This window comes from Enoplosus armatus (assembly GCF_043641665.1).
Source record: "Enoplosus armatus isolate fEnoArm2 chromosome 20 unlocalized genomic scaffold, fEnoArm2.hap1 SUPER_20_unloc_2, whole genome shotgun sequence".
In the NCBI taxonomy this organism is placed as follows: domain Eukaryota; kingdom Metazoa; phylum Chordata; class Actinopteri; order Centrarchiformes; family Enoplosidae; genus Enoplosus; species Enoplosus armatus.
Window position 1 is genome coordinate 41,692 of NW_027261195.1, and position 13,411 is coordinate 55,102.

The window sequence follows — 13,411 nt, forward strand, 5'->3', positions numbered from 1 at the left end:
GGTTCGACGTCATCGCTGCTGTTTCCGGCTGTGGTTGAGGACTGATTTAAAGGCCCCTGCTCATTGCTAACCCACATGAGCATGTGAAACCAGGAGGGACAGAGTGTCTCAGACCTGCCTGAGGAAATCAGACCTCTGGAGTCTGTAAAATGTTTTAAATCTTCAGAGTTGTCTTTTATACCCGTCTTATACTCTTTTATTTAGCTGTATGTGTTCTTTCTGAGTATCTAGTATCATGAACTGCAGTATTCAACATTTGAGACTGAAGAAGGATCCGTGTTGAACAGAAACCTTCTGGTGTTACAGTAGCTGAAGACAGACTCGTCCTCAGAGGAAACAGAGCTGCAGTTCCTCCACCGCTCATCAGCTCCACTGAACCTGCCTTTATTTCCTCCTTTTAATCGCCATGGCAACGTGTAGCCGGAGGCCATTATTCTTAATGGCTACCTGGGGCCCCTCAGTGTGTGTGTGTGTGTGTGTGTCATATAACAGTTGCGGCAAAGTGAAACCCTGGTATACACACTGGAACAATTCCACTTCAATAAATCCCACAAAGTATAGTCTAATATGCTGATGAGGCTGTGTGTGTGTGTGTGTGTGTGTGTGTGTGTGTGTGTGTTGTACTCCCAGGGGAATACATATTGTTCTGAGCGTGCTCAGTGGAGCTGCAGATATGTGGACTTATCGAGCAGGAATAAAGACGTGGATGTTGCCGCCTGTAAATAATCATCTGAACAGATCATTCAGTCCCAACACGCTGGCTTTATTCCACATCTACTGTCATGGAAGACTACATCACTAGACGAAGCAGAGTCTGCTGTGTGTGACAACATGGCTGAGCTGTTAACTGAAGGCTGCTCAGACCTCCTTATTCACTCAGAGCACTGTCAGCACAGTGGGGGGTCTGCAGACAGATGCAGGGTCTGAGGTGCTGACAGTGAAGTGAATGTGACCCTATGTCCATTTGTGTTGTTTCTTTAAAATGATTCTCACTGTTGTGTCTTTCTTTTGTTGTAAACTGTATTTTAATTTGTTCTTCTGTCTTTCATTTTAGAGTTAAAAGCTGTAAAATCAAACTATATTCTAAATAAATGCTGTTAAGAGAAGATTGTCTGTCTTAATAGAAATGGTTTAAGATTCCATCTGTAAATCAAGTCCCAGGTCAAGTGTTCCAGTGGACTTTAAACAGTGAAGATATGTCTGTGGGTGTTCAGGGGTTTGGTCACATGATGACATGAAACAGAGTCTTTATTTAGTTGTGTGCTTCTGACTCCTGCTGTTCGTCATCTATAGGTTTCAAAAGTAGTCACGACTGATGCACTCTGATCAATACACCTCACCTCGAGTGATGAAGCACACTGGTGTTCATGGTTTCTGCCCAGTTACACGACAGTAGAACAGCCGACATGTGTTCAGTTCCTTTAAGCAGCGCCCTCTACTGGATACTTTCAATCACTTCCCGTTACATGTTGGGACGACCTCAAATTACCACAAATTACAATGATCATCATTGAACTGTGAGCATCATGGTGTGGTACTGGTGTGTTCATCAATTAACCAGTTAGCTGACCGACCTCAATATTAATAATCTGATCAGCAGAAGCAGAGGTGTGTTTTTTTTAGAGCACTGAACAGCCAGGTATTGATTCTTGTGTTCATCTCCACACACACATTTTCTTCCTCCCACATGTCTCTGTCTGTCTGTCTGTCTGTCTGTCTGTCTGTCTGTCTGTCTGTCTGTCTGTCTGAATGAAAAGGCAGTCTGTGGAGCTCAGCAGGGTGAAGTGAACAGACCAAACACTGAGCGCGCTCAGAACACTGTTTTACACAGCTGATAAGACACACAGGTCAGAAGTCTCTCACTCACACACACACACACACACACACACACACACACACACACACACACACACACACACACTACACTTCACAGATCCTACTGCTTACTGTGGGTGTGCTGTTGTTCATCCATCTTTGTGAGGACATTTTTGAAGCCTGATAATCAGACCATCAGCAGGTATCATTATCAGCCGACACAGCAGCTCATGTCCAACAAACACATGTCAGTCTAAGAGGTGTTACGTCTTTAAGTTGATTTACAACATCTATTTTTCTGGCTCTGGCACAGGGAGATGATGTCAGCATTCTTAATCCCACCCACAAAGCTCTGATCGGCTCGTTGTGTTTCCAATTGGACGAAAGGGCAAAACATTAAAACAGAAAGACAGACTTTGGAGGAAACATAAGGTAAGCCAGACCAGGCAGGAGACGGACGTGAACTCAGGTCACGTTATGCAATCAGCGAGAACGAGATGTGAAACTTTCTAAAAGAGTCCTTTTTGAAGGAGAAGTGAGTTTGGAGGGTTCAGAGGAGGAGGCGGTGAGACTGTGCCTCAGTCTGAAATCATTAAGGATATAAAAATACTGATAATACTGAAATAGCTTTTTATTGATGGATAAAATACCCTTTTATCTTCTTTTTTTAATCATCCACAGAGCTCCATAGAGCTCGTGGCCATGAAAATCCATTAGTGCTGTCTGGATACATAACAGCATTCAATAAGTGAAACCCGTCTGCGACCCGAGGAGAACATGAACCAGGACTTATGCAACAGAGAGAGGAGCAGGCCGAAGACACGTATTTCATGAGTTCATGACGTGATGTGGAAATCTGACGTCATGTTTCACTTCATCTGTCAGCCTGCCAGTGGAGTTAACCCCTTCAGTCCCAGGCCTAATGTTATCTTGTCCCCCTCAAAGTCTCTATTAGTTTCAAATATGGACATTTTGCCCTTCTGGGAACAACTATGAGCTCACAGCAGCCTCATAACTGATAAACAACACAGGAGAGAATTCATCAAGTAAAAAGATTTAAACAAGCACCAACCTGAGATGAGAAAATGATTGTACTTCTCACTTGATTTATTACCTCAGTACATTTTCCTCATGAGTTTATGGTCTCAGGCGCTAGTTTCAAGTCTTCTTCAATACAGCACGACGTTCATTTAGTAAATCATGGTCCCATTTAGAGTAAAATAGACACTAAAGCAGGGTGTGCTTTAGGGCGGGGCTACCTTCGCTGTGGTAGCGACCTGTCAATCAGGATGGTGACGTTCGGTTGTACTAAAAGACACGCTAGGAGTCGGCTGTTCATGTTTTCAGGTAAGTACATTTACAAGCTAACTTTGTTAGCTAGCAGCTACTTGACCTCGTCCAGGTCAGACCTCTATTCATTCTCCATTTCACTCATCTCATCGAGTTCCCACTGCAAACAAACCACTCCAGAACTGGTTTGTGACTGGACCCAGACCACTTCCCCTTGAGGGTACCAGAGTACGCCTGCCGTATTCAGATCTGCCCAAACAAATCATACCGAGGGGGAAGATGAACCAGAGTCTGATTCACCTGGACTACTCACTGCAGCCTTAGTTTCTGCTTCCTTTCTCTGAGTCAGAACAAACACTGTGAGCTGCAGTTACCTTCTTCAGCTAAAGATATTCCTTCTATTTGATCTCATTGAGAGAAAATGAAAAACAAAAAGACATAATCTGGTTTCTCAGATCATTCAAAAGTCCAGGAGTTCCTGTTTTATCAAATCACGACTTACTGCTCACAGCTCTGGGAAATATTCCTGGTGAATATTTCAGTGGCAAGAAAATACCGAATGAGTAACAATACAGGGTAACAGGGACATTTCAGTACTGAGGACGACAATGAAAGATGAGCATTAGAGCTTATAGAAGTAGGAAAACTGGAGAGACTATGAATAACTCCATGTTTGAGAAATCCAACTGCTTCCTGCTGCCGATAAAAGGACACTTACTTTTTCCTGGTGTCGTATCTGACCGTGGTTCCCAGACTCTGTGAGGGAGACACAGAGCAGAAAATGATCAATTTCTATGCAGGATCATGCAGAGCAATACTACAGCTGCTCTACTCCACTCCACACTAATGTCTCTACTGAGGAAAACACATTAACGTCACAGCAAAAACACAGAAACTCAGCTTTCATAGAGGCAGCTACGAGCCGTGTTCTGAAGGCCTCTATTGGCAGGAAATTGACAAATCAAACATCACTGATTCAGGTGCAGCGTTCATTCATTCATTCACCGCTGACACATGATGACACATAACATCACTCTATCATCTACCTGTTCATCAGATTGAAATTAGGACATTTCCTTTATATATATACACACACGCACATTTATTCATACATCTGTCTTTCACTTGTATGTACATCACAGTTGTGTGATGTTTATTTTTTTATGTCTTCATCCAGCTGTGCTGTCCTTGTTTTTAGAAAGGAGAGGACGAGTGGACTGCAAGCATCACTTAACTAAACTGACCCTAACCTGAGGACTACAGAACAATATGAGGGACATCCTGAAGAAACAAATAATAAACATGTGTGTATAAGATGTAACCATCACACCGACTGACCCCTGCTCCACATGTCCACCCACTCATTTACTATGAAAATACTAATACAAGTTGCAATAAATAAAAACTACTGCAGTAAAATGCACAGTTCAGTCTGTGTGTGTGTGTGTGTGTGTGTGTGTGTGTGTGTTTTAGAGGTGCACTGTGGTGTTACAGGCTGCATCTACCTGTATCAGAAATACTTTATTGATCCCCGGGGGGAAATATTACAGTATTGTAGACTGAACTACTGGCAGACTGAAGCCCCCAGTTCCTGTGTTTCAACCTTCAGTGTCATGTGTGAAGGATACTGGGGGGGTTTGGTTTGATTCGATGGAGGAATGTCAGGATTTGAGCAGCGTGGGGGTGAAAATATTCCGTCGCCATGACAACTGAAGACAACGCTGTGAGGGAAAATTGCTATCTGTACACTCGTGCTCACCCTGGCTCTCTGAGGTCTCCTCCCCCCTCTTCACCTCCTGAAGATGCACGAACACTGGAGAGATCCTCCATATTCGTGTCTCTGCTGGTGAACTTCCTCACCCGAGATCGCTGCAGGGCGCGGCCATGTAGTCAGCTCTCATTTCTCTTCCTCTCCCGCCATCTTACATGTTACTTACTGCCCTCCAGTACGACACATATTTTCTGATCCGACGCAGCTATCATGTGTAAAAGTGTGTTAGATAATAGTGTTTTCTGAGCTTCACGACTGTGGTTTAGGTTTAGGGAGGTTCAGGAACAAGCAGCCACTTGGTTAAAGTGTCGTCATGGTTAAAATAAACCAACGTTAACTGTTGGTAGGAAACAGGAAACGAACAGTGATCCAACATCTTGTTGACATCACTTCACTCCAGACTTATAATAAAGTTAAACTACTTCCTTCTGACTTCTCTGTCACTGGAACGTAAACACGTCATTAATTGTGGACTACTTGACACAAACTGCCATAGTTCTTGAACACTGAAATTAAGACAAATCCTCCAAACTAAATGACAAAATAAGTCAGAATAAGGAAACTAAAGCTACTTGGTTAAGTTTAGGGAATGATATTGGTCATAATTAAAGGAACACTGACTGTTGGTCACCAGTCGACCCATCCACCCACCCACCCCGACCTCTTCTTCTTCTTCTTCTTGTCTGATTGGCACGACAGCAGCATGATGAATTTTAATGGTCAGAACTAATTCGATTCGTTTGTCTGAAACATCAAGCTTCAATCCTCCTCGACAGGAATGAGGTGTTTCCATCAGCACGGCTGTTAATGCAGATCCAGATTTCTATTATTACAGTGATGTGCAGCTTTGACAGCAGGAAATAAAGTGGTTTAGTGACTGCAGACAGAAGAAAGGTTGTTAGTGGGAATGTTCTTCCTTCACAGCCGTTTCTCCTCTGCTCACTTAAATCTTTTTCTTTGCTCGGGTCCGTTCTGTTCTGCTGCTTTTGGATTGTGATGAGAGCAGCAGCGGGGAGTTTTGGCGGTGTCGTTCTCTGGTGAAGACCGATGCTTTGCCCCCCGCTGGCCGCAAGATGAGATTATCGCTCAACCCACAGGGAGAAATCTGTTGACTGCTTTCTGCTGCCAGCGAGCAGCTACACACTCTCAGATACACCACACAGCACGCCTGCAATGTCGAACAAAACCACACCAAATCAGAAACTTATGTGTGCGAGACCAAAACACACAACTCTAAAACATACACACGAGTATAAAGATCATCAATAACAGGAGACACACAGTCGTGACTCTGTCAAAACAGATGTAACAGGCTCTCTACCGCAAAGGAAGAGACTCATGGAGACTCAAGAAGCATCCTGTCTGTTAACAAACAAGCTGATGGCAGAACCAAGAACCCACTCCACTGTTCACTGCAGCAGCTTTACAGACAGACAGTGAAGGTGTACGGTGATGCTAGCTGCTAGCAGCCCCCTGATGCTCATTAGGAATCAGAAAACGTTTCTGTTCTCACACCTTTATGTGGCCAGCTGTAAATGAGATACTAACTGAACCGTAATCAAACTAAACAAACATAGCTGCTGCATCAGGCTGCAAGTATGACCTGAACATGTTAACATTAGCATGCTTCATTAGCATTAGTCACATCTGTAAAAACCTTAAAAACCTAATTCACGAAAACATGATGCCTCCGGCCAGACTCTGTCAGAGGCAGAACACACAGTGAGTCCTGCTCTTCTGGTGGGTTAATGTCCATCAACAAACCGTCTTCTCACTAAAACATCGAACACACCAACACCACAAGGACCAAAACACAATCTGATCAATCCTAAAACACAATCTGATCAATCTCACACAGATGTTAGTTCATTCTTGCTGTTTTGGAACCTTTTTTTATTTTCTTTTTCGTTTCTGTGTATTTGTGAGTTTTCCATTGTAGACTACTATTGTCAATAGTTTCATATGTAGAGTCATTCCACTCCTCCACATCTTTATATTTTGTTTGTTTTGCTTTGTTTTATTGATGTTTTTGCTTTTGTGCGGCCAACAGGAAGACTAGCGAGCACTTTGTGGAAGCTAATGAGACCCTTTTAACATCTTGAACGCTTGAATGCGTCTCAAACCTCCAACCGAACAATCAGATTTCAATCAGACTCAAAAGCTTCTTGGACACATTTATACGTATTTATACAATCTGTGACATCAGAAAGCTGTCTGATCCGCCCAGCACACATGAAGTGACTCAGTGTAAACAGTCGTCGTCTTTAAAGCCTACAGGAAGTGAATATTTCATTTGGCAAATCTCCTCTTCATCATCTATAAAAATAGAGTCAGGTCACTGTCAGTTAGTCGAGTATCAGGTGTTTCAGCTCCATCAGGAGCCTGAGCGCTGACCTGACGCTGAATCGAGCCCTCGTCCCGCCGCCGTCTCGCTTCCTCTTTCACTCCGCTGGTATTTCTGTGAATGTCAAGACGTCCAGCATGTTTGTCTTCAGCTGCCCTGAGAGGACACCCACTCTTTAATGTCAGAGGACGTCGTCTCTGCTGGGAGACAACGGGGTGACGGACGGCGGGCTTCAATTAATACTGCCGGGTGATTGGCTGGAACGGACAACACATTGATGAAGAGGCTAACCTTTCTGTTCATCAATGAGTGTGTGGGTGTGTGGGTGTGTGGGTGGGTGTGTGGGTGGTGTAAGGTCAAGACTTGGAGCATTTACTGTATTCATTAAATATGAACTCTTAGGCTTCATGGAGAGGAGAGGCGCTGTATGACAGTGAAGGGGAGAAAGCATCCATTCACAGATTCCAAAAATACATTTTTGCACGTCATTAATAACGTTACATATATCATATTACATATATTGACAAAATGAAAAAGGCAAAGCTACGAGGGCGCAGTGCAGCACCCAGATTCTATTAAAACTACAGACGCTAACCCTGAGATAACGTTAGCGTTAACGGCGCACCGACCAACTGTGACGGGTGAAGAAGATCTCGCTCCACAGTCACTCTCATTTCTAAAGACGTGACGGTTTCACTGCTGGAGAAATAACATTAATGACAACACAGCCAGAAGTCACAGACCAACCCCTGATGTTGGACATGTTGGACCGTAAATTATACTTTCATCTCATACAGGCAGAAGACTGTAACGTGCCCCCAAGTTAACGCAGTCAACTATTTGAAATAAGAAAGCTCTCTGCTGTTTAATCCAGATAACCAGAGAGCTAAACTGCCAGCTGTGTTTCAAACTGCAGTTCTGCAGACTGAAGACGAGAGTGAACAGTGAACTGGAGTCAGAGCCGAACACTAGCGCCGCCTTCTTGAATCGTGACACCGAGATTCAAATTTGAGTTTCCAAAGACTTCCACCACCAAAGGGCCTGTATCTAACGAGGTCATTGTTAATGATGTCACACTACGATTGATTGATCGGCAGACACCTCAGTTCTGTGTCCTCTGCACATCATGCACAATGAATCAGTGTGTTACTGCTGGTCTCTGTTCGCACATCTGGACAGGTGTTTCTCAGCTGTAACAGGATGTCTCTTTGTCTCCGTGTCCTGTGAGTGTTTCTGTACAGTCAACATGTCTCTACTGCAGCGGTCGTCCTCTGAACTTCCAAACTGTACGAGTTTTTACCATTTATTTATTTATTTAGCAAGAAAACTCATTTTGGACAAAAAGCAGATCAGTGTTTCAGTGTTTTCTGCAACAAGATCGAAATACAAAAACACTAAATACAACGCAACAAACATCCCAGGTACAAATACAAAAAAGTATCTGGCTTCTCTATTTTCAGAGTCACAAAGGTCCCAGTCAACAAGCCACGATGGCAAACTGCCAGCCAGGCCGAGTGTGTGTGTGTGTGTGTGTGATGACTTCACTGCAGTAGTAGCTGGAGTTCCCCGGGGACGTCCCTCTGGGAGTGTGTGTGTGTGTGTGTCCACAGAGAGACGACTGTTAGCAGAACCAGACCTTATGTAAGAACACACACCGTCTCTCTTGAAAATCCACGACATGAAAATCAAACTTTTTTTAAAACTTTTTTTTGTGGCTACTTAAACCAGCAGCCATTCGGACCAGTTTACCAGCCAGTTGGACTGTTCTGGGAGGACAAGCCGTCCTCATGACGACGTGGTGAGTGATCAGAAGGTCAGATCACTTTTTACTTGTAAAGCTGGGAAACAAAGTGAGCGCGTGTTTGAGTTCCATCGCGTGAACAGAAACAACGTGAAAGTACAGAGAGGTACTGACAAAGAACAATGGAGCTCCATCAAAAGAACAGTAAACATGCGATCAATAATCACACAGCTCCTTCAGAGGAAGCAGTCAAAGCAGCACAATGACATGAGAAAACACTCTCAGTCCCACTCAGCTGTTTTACAGCATGGAGAACATGAAGAAGCAGGAACAGCTGGTGTCTTACCTCTCTGATCATAATCAACAATCGATCAATAATCCTGGAGCAGTTTCCCACTTTGTTCAGTTCACGTATCTCAGTACTGACAATCTGACCATCTCAAATCTGTGAATCAACAATTCTGATAACTGATCAGTAATTCAAATTCTAATTAAAGAAGCAAACACACAAAATACTCTGTAGTTGCAGTTTCTCCGTCTCTCTTGTAAACATTTGAGGACTGTGACAGACAACGATTAATCATTGTTAATCAATAATGAAAATAATCGTTAGTGATACAACTGTCACACGTTACACAGAAGAGTCCAATCAATGTCCAGTCAAGATGCATAAAACGTACGGAGGAATAAAACGGACTAGAATTCAGTTTACGTATTGAAAACTGACAAAACCGTCATGGGAACAGCGGCCATATTGGTTTTTATTTCTATACATGAGCTGTATGGAGGAACAAGATGCACACACACACACACACACACACACACACACACACACACACACACACACACACACACACACACACACACACACACACACACACACCCCCACCCACCCACACACACACACACACACACACACACACACACAGACACCCCCACCCCCACACACACACACACACACACACACACACAGACACCCCCACCCCCCCCCACACACACACACACACACACACACACACACACAGTCAATCTACCTGGCCATCTTCACCACTGTACCACTAATTTGAACTAACATAACCTCTGTCTCTGTCTCTCTGTCTCTCTCTCTCTCCCTCTCTCTCTCTCCGTCTCCCTCTCCCTGTCTCTCTCTCTGTCTCTCTCTCTCTGTCTCTCTCTCTCTCTCTCTCTCCCTCCCTCTCTCTGTCTCTTTCTCTCTCCCTCTCTCTCTCTCCGTCTCCCTCTCCCTGTCTCTCTCTCTGTCTCTCCGTCTCTCTCTCTATGTCTCTCTCTCTCTCCGTCTCCCTCTCTCTGTCTCTCTCTCTCTCTCTCTGTGTCGCTCTCCCTCTCCCTCTCTCTGTCTCTCTCTCTCTCCGTCTCCCTCTCTCTCTGTCTCTCTCTCTCTCCGTCTCCCTCTCCCTGTCTATCTCTCTCTCTCCGTCTCCCTCTCTCTTTCCGTCTCCCTCTCTCTCTCTCTGTCTCTCTCTCTCTCTCCCTCTCTCTGTCTCCCTCTCTCCCTCTCTCCCTCCCTCTATCTCTGCGTCGCTCTCCCTCTCCCTCTCTCCCTCTCTCTGTCTCTCTCTCTCCCTCTCTCTGTCTCCGTCTCCCTCTCTCTCTCTCTCTGTCTCTCTCTCTCTCTCCCTCCCTCTGTCTCTCTCTCTCTCTCTCTGTCTCTCTCTCTCTCTCCCTCCCTCTGTCTCTCTCTCTCTCCGTCTCTCTCTCCCTCTCCCTGTCTCTCTCTCCCTCCCTCTCTCCCTCTCTGTCTCTCTCTCCCTCTCCCTCTCCGTCTCCCTCTCTCTCTCTCCCTCTCTCTCTCCCTCCCTCTCTCTCTCTCTCTCCCTCTCTCTCTGACCGCAGACAGCTGAGCCCACCCTCCCGACCCCCCCCTCCTCTACTTCTCACTTCACCTTGCTAATTTGAACAAGGCTTTATTTTGATATTTGTCAGAGTCTGAACTGTAGCAGGCTTGTTGGCCTCTCCCCGGGTTAATTAGTCTAGCAATGCCAGCATTCATGGTCGGGCGAGGAGCCTGCAGACGGGGGAGGCTGAGCCGTCCCTCCTGGCAGCGGCCGCCAGCTCTGGCACCTCCGAGCGCTGCCTGGCAGGCTCGCCCACCGGGTGAGTGACAAGCTGACTGACGTGGGCATCGATTGGGTGCAGCACGGCGAACGTTCACTACAGACCAGAGTCAAGCAGACCAGGTAACTTACCGCTGGTGGGGCAAAACAAAGGGTGAAGATTGTCCTGAGGGTGGCACCAGAGACCACGTTGTTACCTAAAACAAAAGGGTTCATCCTCTGAACGGGGGCCATTTCAGGACATCTGTTGAAGTTGAACTCAGGCTCAGCTACTTAATTTTAGTCAAAGCTGTACGTTGCTGAGGGTCGCTCTCGAGTTTTAGACCCGAACTCAACTGATGTGTCATCACAGTCCTGTAACTCTGTCGGACTCACGATGACAAAACATGAAATCTTAGTTATTCCACACATTATTCTTTGCCACCGACATTACCCACAATGCAACTCTCCCTCTGACAGTTGTGTGTGAGACTAATGTAGCCTGCAGCAGCTACAGCGGTCCGGTCAGCTCACTTCTGTCTGACTCCACAACAGATTGTTTTCACTTTCTAACTTGTCGTCTTCAACCGATGCCAACTCAAGTGACATCACTCGAGGCACCTGGAAACGCCTCTTTAACTTCAATCAGTCAAAGCTGTATTTTGTCAGACCAAGCCCAGCAGGTTAACTGCTAACAGAGCACGTTGCCACGGTTACCTACATTTTGATATACCTTATTTCTTCTTGTATCATGACTGAGGCAGAATGAGGATTGAGTTGTTGTTCTGCTTTAAGATCTTTGATGGTTGTGATGATTTCACTTAAAAGTTCTTGATGCTTTTGTTTTGACAGTTTTACACATTTTACAATTAATTCATACATATTTTTTACAGTTGAAATAACAAATAAACTTGACTAGTTGATAACTGGTTAGTCAATGAACAGAGAATGAATCAGCAACAATTCTGAAAATCAATTGTTTGTTCGTTTATGCAGCGATTCAGTCATCACTGTGCGTGAAGTGTTGGACAAACGTCATCACCCCAGAAAATCTGACAGATTCAGCTCGGTGGACTGTCGTGTTCATAGAGCGGTAAATATGCATGAGAACAACAAAAAGATGAGTCATTTTACATTCACAGCCGTTTATCAACACGTCAATAACTGCCAGAGGGATCGTCCTTACTTTCATTATGACAGAAGTTGCTCAGTCTTGTTGAGCACAAACTATGAACTACAAACAAGGTCACAATTTACATTTGGACATGAAAACAACGGTGATACGTCTGTCTGGTATTTCAATGACATCAAGTTAAAACCCTGTCTGGTGGCAGCTTCTCCGATGTTTCATATCGTCCTACATTCAGAATCTTTAACAGAAAAGTGATTTGAAAGTGTCATCTTGGGTTTTGGGAGCTTGTGATGGACATTAATTTGACATTTTATAGATTAAAGAATTCATTGATTAACTGAAAGATGTTTGGTGGATTCACGCATAATGAAAATAATCATTATGTTGCTGCTGGTGTTTGTGTGCTGCAGTCTGCAGTAAAACATGTCGAGTGTGCGACTGCAGCCCTCCACATTTGTTTATGCAGTCCTCTCATATCATGCGGACACACACTCCTGAGGTGGAGGGAGGTGGAGGGAGGTGGCGGTGGGGGCCCCGCGCCATGTTTTTTTAAGGGATTAGGCTTAATAAGATGGCAGGCTGAATTTATGGAGCTAATATTTCACGGTGGGGTGATTCATGGAGGATTTGGTGCAACGGAGCAGCTTAATGGATGTTCAGAAAGACTTGCTTGACTTGTGCCCTGATATGATTAGCCCCGCGGGACCGGCTGCTTAATACACCACTGTGTGAGTGTTTGTGAGTGTTTGTGTACAAGGACGGGCCTGAGAAAAATGTACGAGTAAACAGGACACACACAAATCCCTCCTGTACTGGACTCATGTATGGAACATGTATTTCTGTTCCATACGGGCCAAATGACAGCAAACAGACGGCGGCTTCCAGCCATCGCTTCACCTCGCATCACCTCCTCCGTTCAGCAGCGACAGCCACTAATGAGCCAGCAATCAAGTCCAAACATAATCATATAATAATGATTAGGTTGGGCTTTGATTGCAGTTTATCCAGTCTGGATCCTTCTGAACTCCTGACCTGCAGGAGGAGTTAGACCACCACAAGAGTCACAAGACTGATCAACAAGACGTTTCCCACCAGATTAGTGGAGGCTGTCCCATCAGTGGTGTGTATTGATGTATCTGAATCTCTGATTTATGTTGCTTGAAGGTTCATCTTATAGGAAACTCTTTTCCAGACATCGTGCTGCTCTGATTAATTAAAGCAAAGAAAAGAGACATTAAATCGGCCTCTGCTGTGTGAAGTAGCA

General features: G+C 44.8%; 1 protein-coding gene across 1 annotated transcript in view; it reads right to left on the reverse strand.

Annotated features, from left to right (window-relative positions):
* LOC139307152 (ankyrin repeat and fibronectin type-III domain-containing protein 1-like) overlaps positions 1-13,411 on the reverse strand; it is a gene marked incomplete at its 3' end in the record, with an annotated part of 66,301 nt that overhangs the window by 37,663 nt on the left and 15,227 nt on the right. Inside the window, exon 7 of the mRNA XM_070931034.1 lies at positions 3,824-3,861. Within this exon, the coding sequence (XP_070787135.1) occupies positions 3,824-3,861 (38 nt within the window). The remainder of the gene's footprint in view (positions 1-3,823; positions 3,862-13,411) is intronic.